This window comes from Falco peregrinus, chromosome 3, assembly GCF_023634155.1.
Source record: "Falco peregrinus isolate bFalPer1 chromosome 3, bFalPer1.pri, whole genome shotgun sequence".
Classification (NCBI taxonomy): domain Eukaryota; kingdom Metazoa; phylum Chordata; class Aves; order Falconiformes; family Falconidae; genus Falco; species Falco peregrinus.
In genome coordinates this window covers 116,844,804-116,860,113 of record NC_073723.1, presented here as the reverse complement: position 1 = coordinate 116,860,113, position 15,310 = coordinate 116,844,804, and the positions used below count along the sequence as shown (strand labels likewise).

General features: G+C 52.5%; 1 protein-coding gene and 1 long non-coding RNA gene across 3 annotated transcripts in view; one reads left to right on the top strand and one right to left on the bottom strand.

Annotated features, from left to right (window-relative positions):
• The window catches only part of GRHL3 (grainyhead like transcription factor 3), a 29,634-nt gene extending 22,825 nt beyond the window's left edge, over positions 1-6,809 (top strand). Inside the window, exons 14-17 of the mRNA XM_005234134.4 lie at positions 344-432; positions 577-662; positions 1,801-1,865; positions 6,175-6,809. Coding sequence (XP_005234191.2) covers positions 344-432; positions 577-662; positions 1,801-1,865; positions 6,175-6,289 — 355 coding nt within the window. The 3' untranslated portion in view covers positions 6,290-6,809. The remainder of the gene's footprint in view (positions 1-343; positions 433-576; positions 663-1,800; positions 1,866-6,174) is intronic.
• A 2,826-nt stretch (positions 6,810-9,635) lies between these two features.
• Positions 9,636-15,310, bottom strand: part of LOC114011265 (uncharacterized) — a 16,276-nt gene continuing 10,601 nt past the window's right edge. For both annotated transcript variants that reach the window (XR_008746474.1, XR_003553102.2), the window contains exons 4-5: positions 14,352-14,511; positions 9,636-12,913 (exon numbers count right to left, since the gene is read on the bottom strand). This is a non-coding gene — a long non-coding RNA (uncharacterized LOC114011265). The remainder of the gene's footprint in view (positions 12,914-14,351; positions 14,512-15,310) is intronic.

Below are 15,310 nucleotides of genomic sequence, written 5' to 3'. Positions count from 1 at the left end.
AGAAATCACACTTGTAATGTGTCTGGAGTGGGGAGAACCAGTAGTTGCCCTGGGCTTGATCCGCTGTCCGGTGATATCAACACAGAAACAATGACATGAAGGTGCAAAAGGCTTTTGATTATGATGTGATCCCAAAACCACTGCCTGTGCGCACTGACGTCCCTGTATGTGTTAGGCAGGAAGTTGCAACTCTGGTAGAGTTGCTGTAATTACAAACCCGATATTTAATTGCTGAATGTTTGTTGGAGTAATTGGTTGTTCAATCAAAAGTTCAATTGCTGGAATTGTTTTGTTTGTTACTATTGTTCAGTCTTCTTGAGAGCACTGTATTCCTTTTGCGTAGGCTGCCCTTAAAACGGAGTGGGGCCTCATTCACGGACGAGTTTGACCCGATACCTCCAAAACAGACCAAGGAAGAAGATCCTCAGAGAGGTAACCCTTGGGATGGGAGCTCTTCTTGAATGCGGTGGCCCATTTGATTCAAGTAACCTTGGATCTGGAATGACGTGAGGCCAGGTGGCTCTGAGCGCACGCTGTGAGGAGCCCTGGTTCAGTGCTGTGCTTTGTCTCTTGCAGTCCTGTTGTACGTGCGGAGGGAGTCAGAGGAAGTGTTTGATGCTCTCATGTTGAAGACACCAGATCTCCAGGGCCTCAGAACAGCTGTAAGTGTTATCAAAACACTCGTGGCACATGAACAAATGGCAGATAAAAGGGCAATGGCACGTGGTATATAGGAAGCTGGACATAAGTCTGCTTATATCTCGTGTCTGCTTTCTCTTGAGAATGGAAATGGAAATTGTGAGCAGCAGGTGAATTCTGCCCACAGCTCCTGGCACAGGCTGTGTGTTGCTAGAAGAACACACCTCATGGCAAGATGTTTTGTTCAGATCACACTGTAAGTCTCCTTTTGTGAAAACACATTCATGTTTTCCATTGTAAAACATCCTTTCCATTCTCAAGGCTGTAGATGTGCAATCTGAAGCCGATTCTGGCCTCATGCTGGAATTCCCTGTGCTGTGTTTGAGGAGCACACTGACATATTTCTGTGATGATTATCAGCAGCATCTCTGATAACCCCCCTGTCTTTGGAGATTGCTGGGAAGGAAACAAACAATAAACCTCCCAGATTTGGGGTGGCTTTATGGCTGCACTTTAAGCTCTGTTGTTTTACAAACTTTTAAAAATAGAGAGTTTGAAAAATGTCAGCACGGAGGATTCTTTGCCATCTTCTCCCTCCCCCATCCCTCACCACAAAGAATCAAAAAACCTCTACAGAAAATGCGTGTGAAAAAGCTTCAGAACTCCTGTCACCCTAAGGCCGTAGCTGTGCTTGCCTGAGAGAGTTCTGGAAAGCTTTGCCATCAGCCAAAGCAAAAGCTGCCGTCAGAGCAGCCACAGCAGCCACGGCCAAACACCTCCTGCAGTTTCTCTCACCTTTGGATGCATCAGCAGAGGAGGAGCTCAGCAGGCTCTTTGCCCAGCAGGGCGAAGCATCAAGGCCCAAACAGGCCAGGGAATGAGAGGAAGAAAATGAGGATTGTTCCCAGGGTTCCTGGCCTGGCAGTAGCCATCAGAAAGAGAACTGAGGCCAAGCCGCAGCCCGTCCGTCTGTCCGCCCACTGCCAGCCACAGCCATGTTCAAATCGGCCCGTTCAGGCCATTGCTTCGGCCCGGTTTTCTCAAATAAAAGGGACGGGGAATCCTTTGCTGCCAAATACCCCTGGCTTGGTGTTATCTTTGATTTTTATCATAGGAATTTCATGTTACAAGTACAAAGAATTGCCATGTTTTCTCTTACAGATTTCAGAAAAATATGGGCTTCCTGAAGAAAGCATTTACAAAGTCTACAAAAAATGCAAAAGAGGGTAAGCTAATCTCTCATCTGCTTTAATGCTGTGCCTCTAAACCCCCATTCTCTTTGGTACCCTGCCATAGGCTGAAATAGACTTTTAACAAGATAATAAAAAGTAAAGCCATGTGACTCTGTGCTATTTGGAGCATATAAAACTCAGATCTTTCTGGGCTTTAAAGATTTGGGATAATGCTTGTTTGTATTATATGTTTGGAGTGTAAAGTCTCCCAAGGAAAGGAAGTTGGATGAAGGAGGAATTGTTTGGGTAGTTTAATGGGTGATCTTTTGTGCCTCAGTCTAAAAGCCTGAGGTTATGGAGAACTTATCTTACTGCCATCAGAGAGGTATAAATGTTTGCTTCTCCAAATCGAGTGCCTAAATGTCCCTGGCTCAGAAACAGACTGTACCAGCTAAACAGCAGCATGGGTGGCCTTGGTGGAGGAGAGGGGATTGCTGAAAGGGGGGCGTCTGTCCCCAGCTTTGCCATCCCAGCCCCAGCCCAGGGAGGTCAATAGGAAACCTCACACTCCCTTTGGGAGGTGCTGGATCAGACCCTTCTGGGCACTGGTGGCTCCCGCGCGGCCCCAGTACAGAAATGCAGGTCCTGCTTGAGGCGCCTGCCAGGCGCTGCTGAGACCAGCACAGCTCTGGGGGGTGACTGAGGTCTGCAGCAAATGTGAAATGGCTTCTCAGCTTCCTCGTGGTGTTGATCAGCGAAGGATCCACGTGCATCTCCCCCGTGGCTGACAGGGAATGGTGCGGGTCTGCGTGAGCTGAGAACCAGCTGCTGGTCTTCCGTGGAGGGCAGTAGTCCAGATGTGGGGCCAAGTGCTACTTTCAGAAACGTTTTCTGGAGTAAGAACTCCCTCTGGTTCTCCCCATCTCTGGCAGCGAGTTCTCCCTTCAGCTGACAGAAAGGGAACGAACGACTCATCAACTCTCAAGCTTATTTTCATAAAGCTGAACCTGGAGCCTTTCTTGCAGAGCGAGCGCGATGTGATCGGGCTCTGCCAGCAGCGGTGACTGCCTGGGAGATGAACTCATTGTTGTTGCTGGCCCCGGTCCAGGGTTTGAGTCTGAGACAGAAGAAGAGCAGGGCTGGTGCCGTCCCGCGTTGGGCAGCCCTGCTGCTCTCACTAGCTGGGCCCCCCGGCCCCGAGGGGTCCCCTGCGTAACGGGACGAGGGAACAGAGCCCCTGGGAGCCGAGGGTTAGTCCAAAGTTCTGCTTCTGCCTCTGCTTTCTGGTGACAGTGCAGTGAGAAGGTCCTAAAGCTCCTTGGGTGGCATCTTCCAGCTCATTTGGTGCCACCATAACTCGGTCCCCACGGGACTCAGCCTGTGTGCCTGGAGTGGAGCGGAGCTAAAGTGAGGCTGGGGGCAGCTGCCGGGTGGGAGCAGACGAGGCCGTGGCTTCTCCTCCACGCCTTGATGTGGTGCCACCGAACTGGGAAGCTGTAACACCCCCCCCCCCGCCTCTAAATCCACAACTGAGCAACCTTCCCCCGTTTAGGAGGGGTTCTAGATATGGTCCTAATTTTAAGATGATGGATGAGCTATAGGGAGGTACCCAACTTTGTCAGGAGGCTCTTCCACCTGCTCCTGAACTGCTCAGCGTTGTCAGATGCTGCTCATCCACTAGCCCCAGAAATGGAAATTTTCTCCCCAAAGAAAAAAAGCAACACTGGCAGCCTGAGGAGAGGGGTTGCCCCCAGACCTCCAGCTGCGGAGCACCTCGGGCAGCTGGTGGCGGAGCACAACTGCAGAGGACGGGGGTGGTGGATGGTTTATTATCACAGGTTCAGGATTGAGCCAAAACTCCGGTGTGTCAGCTGTGGCGTGGCGTGTGATGTGACCATCACAGGTCATCAGGCTGTCAGCGGGCAACTCCTCGCGTAACTCCAGCTGGGCTGCAGTTTTCTGAGCCAGCTGATTGTGAGCATCTGCATGGCAAGAGATCCAAGCAGGGATGAGTTTGCAGGTGGACCAGGAAATGGCAGCGCTTCAGGGGAGAGGCCACCTCTACTTTGTTTTGCTTTGGTTTGGTTCATTACTCGATCTGATAAGTAGTGAATGTTATTTAATAACGATCGGGAAGGAAAACAAACAGATGTCCTTTCCATCTCTTTCCCAAAACGGAGGAGCAGAGAGGTGTCTAATGCAAAGAAAAGGCAACACCTGGAAATGAAGATGAAAAAAAAGAATAAATTTGACACCTAGTTTAATGAAAGCTGGACGTGACTGATGCCACAGCTTATGGCTGAAGGTGGGAGTCATACAAGATTTTCTCTAGTCTGCTAGATGGTGGGGTCAGATGCTGTTTCCTGCTCCCCCAGATTTAATTTTCCTTTGAATATCTTATCCTCTTGCTCCACCCTAAACAATCCTCTCTTGGTAATTACAGCTTGAGGGTCAGATCTTCATCTGGTGTAAGCTAGTGAAGCTCACCGGTGCTACCTGGATTTCAGAGGTGAGGACCTGCTGTCAGCCATGGGCCTCCTTCGTGTGATGAGCTCATTCAGATGAACTTAGTCTCAGGGTGACTCAAGAGCAATAATAAGTAATTTCGTATCTTGGTGAGGTTTGGTCTAGAAAAACAATACAGGGCTCGGATTCCTCATCAACGCTCCCTTGAATCTTTTGTGGTTGAGAAATCAGATGGAAGTGCGGTGGCAGGAGGTACAGGTGACTTCTCCGGCTTCCTGCTCTAAGCTAGCCAGCGATGACTGGAGCCGCTCTGTTGCAAGGCTTTTTGTGACAACCTACCCTTGGGAATCCGCACTGTCAGAGGCTGGCATCCCTGGGATCCCCGGCTCGGGGACCTGGGCCCCTCGCCCCGCAGCAGCCCCAGCACCGCTGCTGGCCGGTGCCGGGGGTGAGATGATTCACCAGGGAGCTCCGTGGCTGGTGTCAGCACCTGTGCCAGCCTCCCCCTGCGCTGGGTGCGATGCCCTTCCCCAGCCGCGCCGTGACAGAACTGCTAGCCTGTTGGTGAAGGGGTTTGTGTCTCAGCGTCAAGCCCTGGGACGTGGCTCACACCAGAACAGGCTGGACACGAGGACACAGCTCCCACCTTCCCCCCTGAAGTTGGGCACGCTGGGGCAGGGCTGCCCTGCGCCTGCCCGCGCACGCTGGGATCACACGGGCAGGTGCCGGTCGCTGAGCCCGGTGTGGCTGCGCTGACCTCCGAGGCGTTGCTCGGGGGGACAGCGGAGCCCCGTGTTTGTGCTTGTTAAGCCGTTAGGTTTGTTAGATGCTCAGCCTTTTCTTTTTCTGTTTTTAATCTTGGCTTGTGGAGCATTGCACAATCAATGCTATTGCCCCATTAATGACCCCAGCAGGAACCTGGAGGGGATGTGCTTTCTGCAAAGAAAGATAATTTGTTCTCTTTGTTTCCTCCAAACAGTTACAAATTTCACGTCTGATTTATGGGAACACAGTGGGGCGACGCAAAGCTGCCCCGTTACTCCCATCACAGTGATGAGGGGCTCTTGCCTGGCACAGAACTGCAGCCTCAGGTTGAAATCAGCTGTTGAAATGTTTCCTTCTCCCCGCATCTCCCGTGTAGTTGGTTCCAGAAGCGGTGTGATCCGCAGCAGGGCTGGAGGTGTGCCCTTGGGAATTCAGGAGTTCAGCCTGCCTGCGTGTGTTCCTCGCGGAAAGGGCTCCCAGGCAAGGCTCAGGGCACGTCTGCATGGGAGGTTGTTCTGGATATTCCATTCCAAACCACTTCCAGCCATTCCCAAAGCAGTCTCAGCTTGTTCCGAATAACGCAGCCCTACAAGCATCCAGGCAAGAAGCGAGGAGTGAGCAATTCTGCTCTAAATTCACACCCTGCCATAATCCAGACTAATTTGCCTGTGGAGCAAACGCTGGGCCTAGGCATGTCGAGGGTAGAATTGCGAAAAGCTCTGCAGGATGTTCCTTTTGTGTTGTATTGTGGCTTTAATTAATTAATCGTGGCTGAGCCCCTCAAATTGGGGAGGGTGGATGCTGCAGGCTTTCTTCTTCCTCCCCGGGGCCATGACTCCCGGAGCAGCCTGGCAGCGGCCAACCTGCCCGGTGGGCAGGCAGCAGGGAGCGCGGCTGCGGTAACGCCACGCTGATCGATAGCAGGGCGCTAACGGCGGGTTTTAATGGGAATTTTGTGCGGAGGCATTTCAAAGAGGGCCACCCCCATGCCATGAGGCTTTGCCGGTGATGTGATTTCCCACTCGTGACAGGGGATCCCGGGTGTGCGGTGACACCCAGCCCTCCCGAGCAAGCCACTCCGCAAACCTTTCCACATGCCTTGTCTGACCCAGCCGTCCTCCCTCTCCCGTAGGATCCTGGTGAACATGGACAACAACATCATCCAGCACTACAGCAACCACATGGCCTTTCTCCTGGACATGGTGGAAGCAGAGAACAAGTTCCAGATCATCCTCAAGGAGCTATAAAGAGCCGCAGGCAGCACTTACTGGGACTTCTCTCAAAGCCGGCAAGTTTGACCCAACAGAACTCAGCCTCGTGCCTCAACTGGTTGCTTTTACTTGAATCCCCGGCCTCTGGGGAGGGCCCCGCCTCGGGCCAGGCCGGAGACTGCTTGGAAGATCTGTTATCGATGTGAACGTGGAACTTCTCTCTGTTGAGTTTATTATTATTATTATTTTTTATTTTATTTTATTTTATTCCCTTCTGGCGATGGGCCTGACCTCCTGTTTCACAGCTGGGAACGCGAAGCTACACTAACACGGCTGGCAGAGCTGGGCAGAGGCAGGGACGGCCGCTGCGTGCTGTCTGCCTTGGCCCGGGGCTGCTGCCACCCCGGGCTTTGGCTTTCTCCCACCCCACCAGTCACGCAGAACCTTCAAACCATTTCCAGCTGGGCTGAGCCCGGCACTGAGCTTCTCTCTGTCCACAGAGACTTTCACAGATGCTTTTAAAACTCCCTGTTAAACGGACACTGCCTGCTCCCCCCCCCCCCCCCCCCCCCCCCCCCCCCCCCGCCGTATTTCTGGTTGTAAATACCACAAAGGCCTCCATAGCCCTTGTTTATACATTTCTGATGTATTGTTCCTTTTATATTTTATATACGGATAAATATGCATCGTTTTATATTTGACTCAGTATGGTGACACAGCATTTCAAACACAGGCTGCTTCACATTTCTCTGTGAACTCCTTTTGTAACTGTGTTGTTGGTTTTGTTGTTTTGGATATTATTCCGTAGTAATAAAGGTTCAAAGACGGAAAGTGACCTGTTTTCCCCCAGCTCCGGAGGCCGGAGTCGGGAAGGGCCGGGCAGGAGCCAGGCAGGGAGGTGACCTCAGAGGCACAGAAAGGACTCGAGGCTGGTGGAGCACCGCATGCTGCCCAAGCACGAGGGGTTTGTCCCTCTGAGCTGTGAAGGGCTGAGAGACGGCAAGTGCTGCCGACCTGCTCGCCTCTGCGCCTCTGCTTCCACCAGCGCACGCAGCCCAGCCAGGGCTCTCCCCGTTCCGCCACAGACGTGCCGGCACGGTGCTGTGGGTGGCTGGAGGTTCCTGAGCGGTTCTAGGCACATCCCTTTGGTGGAGGGATTACACAAATTTGGTGAAATTTTCAGTGAGTCAAAAATGCCCTGGTTTGCTGCTGCTGGCAGGAGGCGCAGCTCAGCCGTGCTGCCCTCCACGTGCTGCTCCTCCTCACACCGGCTCGCTCTCACACCAGTCCCTCACCCTGTGCTAAAAGCTTTGCGGCTGCTTCCCATTTAGGTTAAAAAAACACCAAGGGGAGCACTGATTTTCTAATTAACCCTCTGACCAGTGAGAAGCGGGGCCTTTCCTCCTCCTTCCTCTTCATCCTCTGCTTTTTCTGCCCATGTCAGAGCTGCACCTGAGTCCCGTGACTGGGAAGGAGCAGCACCGCTCCCACTGGGAAGGGGTTTTCACAATGTGGAAACACATCAGGCTGGTGAATTTTGGATCACTTCAGTGTCGTTATCACGATGAGGAAGGCCTCTCAGATAAGTCTGAAGGCTTATCAACCTCTGATGATCTCTCGGCACTCTGTGCTCCTTCATCTTCGTATCACAAACTCTTTCAGCAGGATTTCTCCGCTGCAGCGTTCACGCTGTGAGGCTGCACCTGCAGCTTTGCCACAGCAGGATTTCAGTCCCAGTTAAACGTGGGCACACCAGGAGCTCCCGCTGCTGAGCATCGATGGCTGTGACACCCGGGAATCCCCTCATCTCCCTGATGCATCAGGTGGGCGCAGGGGCTCCGTGCAGCAGCAGGACTCTGCGCACAGGGCTCATCCTGCGGAGGGTGAAGAGCACTCGCTGCTCAGGTGAAAGCAGACACTTCCCACTGCCTGTGGCAGAGGGAGCGCCCAGCCCCTTCGAGGCGAGGGGGCAGGTGGCTCAGGGCAAGCACCGCGTCCTCCGCGCCATTGGAGAGGCCTGAACGCCAGGGATCGGTACAAAGAGCAGACGGGCAGTGCTGGCAGCACCGTGGTGGCTCGCTCAAGGTTTCTGCAGGGTGCTGGTGCTCTCCTCAAGGAGCTGCCGTGCCCTGGCGGAGGCTGGGGCACCGGGGAAAGCCCCTGGTGGCGGAGGCGGGATGCTGTGCTGGTCTCGGGGGGCTGCAGGCAGCTGGGGGGTGTTTTGTGTGTGTGATTTTATGGGCTTTTGGTGGCCTCTTGTCCCTCAGTGAGTTGTTCTAAAAGTCTGATCTTGGGGGTAACTTCATACCAGTGTAAACACAGCGCGAGCCGTCTGCTTCTCAGTTACGCCAGCCTAACGCCATTGACTCTAGTAGCCTTACTCCAAATCTACACCAGCAAAAATCAGCTCGCGTTGTAACTTTAGGCTCCCAGCAGCAGAGCGATGGATTTTGCTGGATTTTATGGTGGTCGTTTCACACTGGCTACGAGCCTGTCCTAAGTTCTGCTGGGTGAGAGCTGCCCTGGCTGGAGCTTTGCATGTCCACCCAGCACAGACTCCTTCCTCCCACCTCCTGCTCGTGGGGCGGAGGCAGAGAACCAGGTGCTTTTCTGTGCTTTTCTGTGCTTTTCTGGGTAACCTGCACTCGGTGGGGTTGTAAATCGTGGCTACTCCGGTGTGTGCAGGGAAACGCCGGTTGATTCACGCCAGAGTAAGAGCAGGCACAGTCGCCGCCCCCCGCCGCCCCCCACCGCCCCTGCCCAGGGTGGGTGTTTTGCTGACTGGCTCAGTATCGTTCATCCCTCCCAGCAAAGGTGAGTTGCTGGAGCGGTTGCGTAAAGCGGAGCTCCCAAATATGTGAAAGCATTCTTGACTCTTTGCCTGGAGCCCCCCAGCTCCTTTTGAAGATTAAGATACGAGTGATGAAGGCGATTCACCTCGGAGCGAACAAAGGTCGTGTGAAAGTATGAACCCGCTTGTGTTTTGCAAAAGGCTCACGCTAACGAATGAGAGCAGCTTCCTCGGAGCGGCGCCTGCTCCGGACACCCGGCAGCTGCTTTGTGCTGACTCTGGTCAGAAACGCTCAAATCATCTGGCTTGTAAAATGTGCCCGGCGGGCGCACGACGCAGGGTGGCCGGGCACACACGCACCGCCGAGGTTCGACACGTGCTTGCACAGGCGCCGTCCTTCCGCGGCCCGACGGCCCGGGCAAGCCCCAGCGTCCAGCCGCCAAGGGAGCAAGCGGCGGGGGTGCAGGATGTGCCCACGCTTCTGCCCTCCTTCTCCCACGCTTCTGCCCTCCTTCTCCCACGCTTCTGCCCTCTTCTCCCACGCTTCTGCCCTGATAAAAGGGGCTCCCTGCCAGTGTAACCCCTCCTGTGGGCACGGTCAGCCCCCAGCACCGGTTTTCTCTTTGGTGTCTCAGATGGAAACACCAAGAGGAGTCTGGGGTTTTTTTTTGCAGTGCCTGTTAATTGTATTAATTATTCAACATCTACAAAACTGGAAGTTTACAAATCAACTTTAGCTGATGATCGTCTTCCAAAATACAGTACCAAGTAGCGCTAATTAGCTGCTGAGCTCTCAGGGAGCGTGCTGAGGACAAGGCTCTTATTGTTAGCGCGTGCTTTGCAGAGCATGATGGAAGTCCCGTGCGAGGAACCCTGCTCTGGCACCCGCGTTCCGCTGCTCACAGCGCCGGGAGCCATTCCTACCATCGCTGTAGATGAGGGAATACCTCCGGAGTGCGCTGGGCGAGTAAGTGCCTGCAGTGACAGAGGTGCATAAAAAAGAAACAGAAACACAGCAGCTCGTGAGCTGGGTTGTGCAAGAGCTCTGGTATCCCCAGTGCTGGGTGGGGGCTGTGCTCCTCACTTCTACAACCACCACCCAGTTTCTATGTCTTTATTCATGCTTATTCATTCCTTGCATCATCAGCCAAGCAGCTGAGGCTCTTGGTGTGTGGTGTGGTTCTCCATCACTATAAAGGGAAAAACAGCATCCTGTGTTTTGTTAGGACACCCACGCGTTGTGTTTGGAGATACCCAACACAGCACCAGAGCATCAGAAAGGATCAAAGGCAGAGGAGCATGAAACTGTCGGCATCTGTTCCGCAGTGTGGAAAGCTTTAATGAAGTCGGTGAGGGTCCCCGGGCTCTGCCTGCTCTCCCGTTTCCTTGGGTAGTTCCTTGGATTTGTGTAACTACATTTCTGGTCGGTGAGATGGGTACTAAAACCCTCAGCCTGTGCGAACGTCCTGGTGTCCTCGGCTGGAAATTGTCTTTGGCCATAGAACCGGAGTGGAGCGCTAACGCCTGGTGTGCACAGCCTTCAGTTTCACTTTGGTGTGTTGAGGGTTGTCTTGATGGTGCCTTTGACTGTGACCCCTGTGCAAGGGATCACCCAGAGCTGCTGGAAACACAGAGAGTGCAGCTCCGAAGCAGCCCACGCATCAACAGCTGCTGAATAATCAGCTTTTAATAAAGCTGCTGCTTTGTATCAGCCACCAACTGATTTAATTGGGAAGTATTTTGTCTCACTGCAGTTCTCCTCTGTGGTATGGTACGGAATAGTTCTGTACGCATTGTGCGCTCTGGTGGGCCAAGGGCTCGAGTCGCCTCTAATCTCACGGCTGGGAGTTCTGATCCGGTGGAATTCTCTTCCCCTCTTTTCAGGCTAGAGCGGAAAGGAGATGCAGGGGTTATAGCAACAGTGTGCAGACTGCGTGGATGGCTGCGTCTGTGGTGCTGGTGTCCCTTTGTCCTCGCACGCTGACAGGGTGTTGCATGGGCTTCTAATCAAACTGGCACGACAGACTGATGAGAATGGAGGGGGGCGTTTCTCTCCCCTCTGCAGAAGGTGTTTCTCACTCGTTCCCTTCCTCTCAAACGATGTGGTAACGTCCTTACAGCTGTGGGTCAGGCCTTCAGCATGAACCAACTGGCCTGGCTCTGCTCCTTTAGCTGAAACAGCCCGATTTGCGTTGGCTGGGGATCCCAGCCTGGCTTAGTCAGCAGAGCAGCGCTCAGGGAGCTGGCGTGTCGACGCGGCGCGGTGCAAGTCTGGGATATGATCTGGACACGGCTCCAGAAAAGCCCATTACCCCGTCTGTGCTGCCGCGAGGGCTCTGGAGAGACTAATGGCACTAGCATGTTCTCTCGCTGCTGTGGCTGGTACAAAACCTGCAGCTGGGTAAGTTCAAACACTAGAACAGCAGCGTTGCTATTGCCTGCCTTTCCAGCCTTTCAGTGACCTCCCAGAAGGACTTCAGGATCTTAGAAGAAATAAACAGGGCAAGAAATATGAGTCTGACTAACTGAAAAAATCATGTTACTTGCACCTGGCAACAATTAGCCAACGGGCACTGAGGGACACGATCCGCCCAGGCTGAGCCGAGCTCCACCTCCACCCCATGGCAGCTCTGCAGCCACGCAGGAACGGTCTGCTCAGCGCAAGGAGGCTGCAGCAGGATTTGTCCCTGCATCTGCCTCCCCCTTACCCACGCTAACGCCAGGGTCACAATTCGGTGCTGTTCCATGCGTGAGCTGTCCCTTTGGTGCTGAGGAACGACTGTGACCCCTGCCTGCAGGAGCTGGAGGGACTGGTGGGGTGGCTGTAAGTCAGGATGGTGTGTTTAACCCATTCCTCGTAGGTCCCTCCTCCTGCTTCCCCAGGCATTTCCTGATTACAAGCTGAAGGATGTGTTTCTCCCCCCATTTTATTCAGCTTTACGTCAGGAAAGCACTGGTGAAGCCCGTGGAGGACAGGGCAGTCGGAGGGGCACAAAAGCCATGAGATCATGCTGAGGTGCTCCAACGCCGCTCTCCAGCTGGGGTGCGGAGGCTCTCTACTGTCACAAGGCACGCCTTGCCCCCCCCGTCCCTGCAAGTGCTCCTCTCTCCCAATCAAACAGAGGAATATTGCAGGTGAAATGTCTGCTCAGAATAATGTGATAGTTTTACACACGCACCAGAACTCACAGAACCTGTTTGTCAAATGTGCTGACAGTCAGTGATGCTTTAATGGCCTTTCCATGGCAAACATGTTGTTTTTTCAATCTTGCCTTTAAAAATAATATTGTAAAATATGGACCAGCAAGCTGGACAAAGAGCTGGTGGTCAGGACTCCAGTGCTGCTTCTGCCACGCTGCTGCTGTGTGGCCCTGTGGATGATATGAGACCATCTAAAGGTGTCAGGAGACACTGTGCTCTCATCTTGGAAGGATTTAGACACTTGCTCATCATAAACCTACTGTCCCCTGCTCACAAAAGGCCCTACGTGCCATGTGCTATGGAATTAAGCGCCTTTCAGAAATGGTGTGTGTCTTTAGGTGCCCATTCGCCTTTGCATGTGAGCTCCGCTAATTTCTGTGCTTCATTTTTTTTCTGCCGTGTGGGCAATAGCGCTGTTTTGTCGCATTTGTGTTTTGCTACCTCGAGTAGTAAGAAATACTTCAGAACAATTCTTACTTCTACCTGGCCCAGGGAACCCTGCCCGTGACAGGCGCTCCGTCCATCGCCCTGTGTTTGAGGTGAACACAGCACTTGAGCAGTCGGGCTTTGGGGAGCCTTTGTAATCCACAAGGTTGTACTGCCCGGGTGAAGGAGGATCTTTACAAGGTGGGATGGCCGGAGCCAAGAAAGTCAAGCAGAATTTCTGCCTGTCAGGAGAAAAAGAGATTTGAGAAACTTGTCCCACACTGATGGGATTTTATGTCTGGAAATAAAAGCCGTGGTTTCTGTTAAACACCCTGGGGAGGTGGGTGCCTAATCCTCCTAAACCAAAATCTTTCGGAAATGATCTGGGGGAAAAAAGGATCCAATTGCAATGCTGTAGACAGCCCACTTTGTTTATTGTAAAATAGAAAGACTTGCCAGTTGTCCAGCCTCTGTAGAGAGCTGGCTGCTGAACTACTCCAGAGCCAGATAGCGCTGACCCCAAGACAGCAATGCCAAATGACTCCAGCTGGGAGATCCTCCCAGTCTCTCTCAGTGACTGAAACAGGAGAGGGAGCAGGCTCTAACCCCAGCAGCTGGGCGTGGAGTGGTTTTGTGTTTTCTGATAACACAGGCTGGCGATCTTCTCTTCTCGTGTTTAATTTGCCCTTTCCTCTAGCCCTCTGTCCTTATCAAATGCCACTTGGTGTTGCTTCCCTCCCAGCCTACAGCTTCCCACTCTTTTTACAAAACCCCTGTTACAAGATCCAGCTGCTGAGAGATGTAGTAAAGATACACCTGTTGGGTAAGGAGAGCCATGGGCTTTCTCATGTTCTCATTCTTCTCCTTGGTCAGGAATTTATTGTTGATCTTAATCTTAGGCCAGGCAACATCACTGCACGGTGACAATAAATTTACTTGAACAATTTGCTGATGGGCAGATTTATTTGTCTTCTCATAAGGACACCAAGGGGGAGGAGGAGGGAGTTTCCTTTCATGCCTTTTAATCTCTTTGAAACAAGCAGTAGGATGGAATACACGGGAATGGCAGTTCTGGCCCGAAGGAAGTCCTTGAGACTTTTACAAGCCTCTTTCCCAGCTCTAATTCCCAGCCTTAGCAGGGGCTCGGGAAATGCCCATGTTTCATCCATCAGGTTCCTTGAGATGCTGGGCAGCCACGAGCATCCCTCGCCATTCCTGCCCAGTGATTCCCTCATCTGACTCCCTGTGCCCAGTGTGTTCCCCTGGGAGTGAGTTTAGGCCCGGGCAACACAAAAGAAACGCAGCCTAATGCTTACAGCCCGGGATGTGAAGGATCTTTTTCCAGGTCATGCGTGCTCTGGCTTCTTGCTCTGTACAGTGGGGATAAGAAATTACCCCTACATCATCAGGGTGGTGCAGTATTTAATTACTGTTTGTAAATGTCTGCGAGATCATCTGATAAAGGTACCTCTGATACACTGCTCCAGGGTGTTATCAACCCACACTCCCCTCCGAGGCAGTGCACTGTAACACTTCCACCTCGGGGCCAGTTCCTGTAAACCTGTGGCAGTAACTGGCCCCACTGGAGCAGGCGATACAGTGGGACACTGGGATCGCTCTGCTGTCTGATGTATTTTCATATATCCCAGGAAAATGGCACGACTTCCAGGCTGGACTTACCTGAAAGGAGTTTTCTTTGCTTCCTCAGTAGGTTTATGTAGCTGACAGGTTGCAGGCTCTGGGGTAAATCTGTGCCTCCCTGTCAGGTGGGCGGTCTTTGATGTGAAGCGAGATCCCGTGGGAGACACCTTGACGAGGGTATGGTTGATGCTGTAGTGACCTACAAGACAAACAGGAAAGGGATGTAAATACCAAACAAGGCAGCAACGGTGGCACTGAGGAAGGAGAGTGCATCACTCAGTGAATGTAACAGAAGGAAAAAGAACCGGTATAACAGGACTGTGTGAGGAAATCGCTTCTGGATTTAAAAAGTGCTGTCCTGGGCAGAGCTTATTTCGAGGGACACTGATAAGGCAACACTAAACTTTGTCCTGAGCACAGGCACAGAGATATTAGCAATTTTAAAGAATCAAGCAAACAGGAGAAGAACTTGTGTGTGGTATAACTTGTAAGATAAGCTACAAAGCTACGTGCCCTCACACTCCAGGTCTCAAACCTCACCAGGCAATGGGCCAGGAGTAGACTTCTGCAGCTACAGTACTGTGGAGCTTGGTACATTATGCACTAATGTGGCTTCTCCTGAAGCCTCTGGCATCTACACTGAGTTGCGGGGTGTTCTAGTGATTCCTTACAGCTACTCAAAACTGTCAGGATGGTTTCCAGATGGTTGTCTTAGCAGAGGTTCAAAAGGACCTACCCAGAGCTCTTGGAAGGGAGCCCCGCTAGTGTCCTGACACCTGCTTAAATCAAACATGCCTTAAGAAGCTCTGAGTGGCTGAATTTATGTGCAATGGTGCTCTGCACCCTGGAGATCAGAATCAAAATCACCACCACCATCTTTCCTCCCAGCTCAAGGTTCATGTACATGGAGAAGGCCATTTTGCAAATTTCTCCACATTTAATCCTCTTGTGGTTTTGGACACGACAACATTTCTGGCCAGACAGTGTTTGCTTTGCTT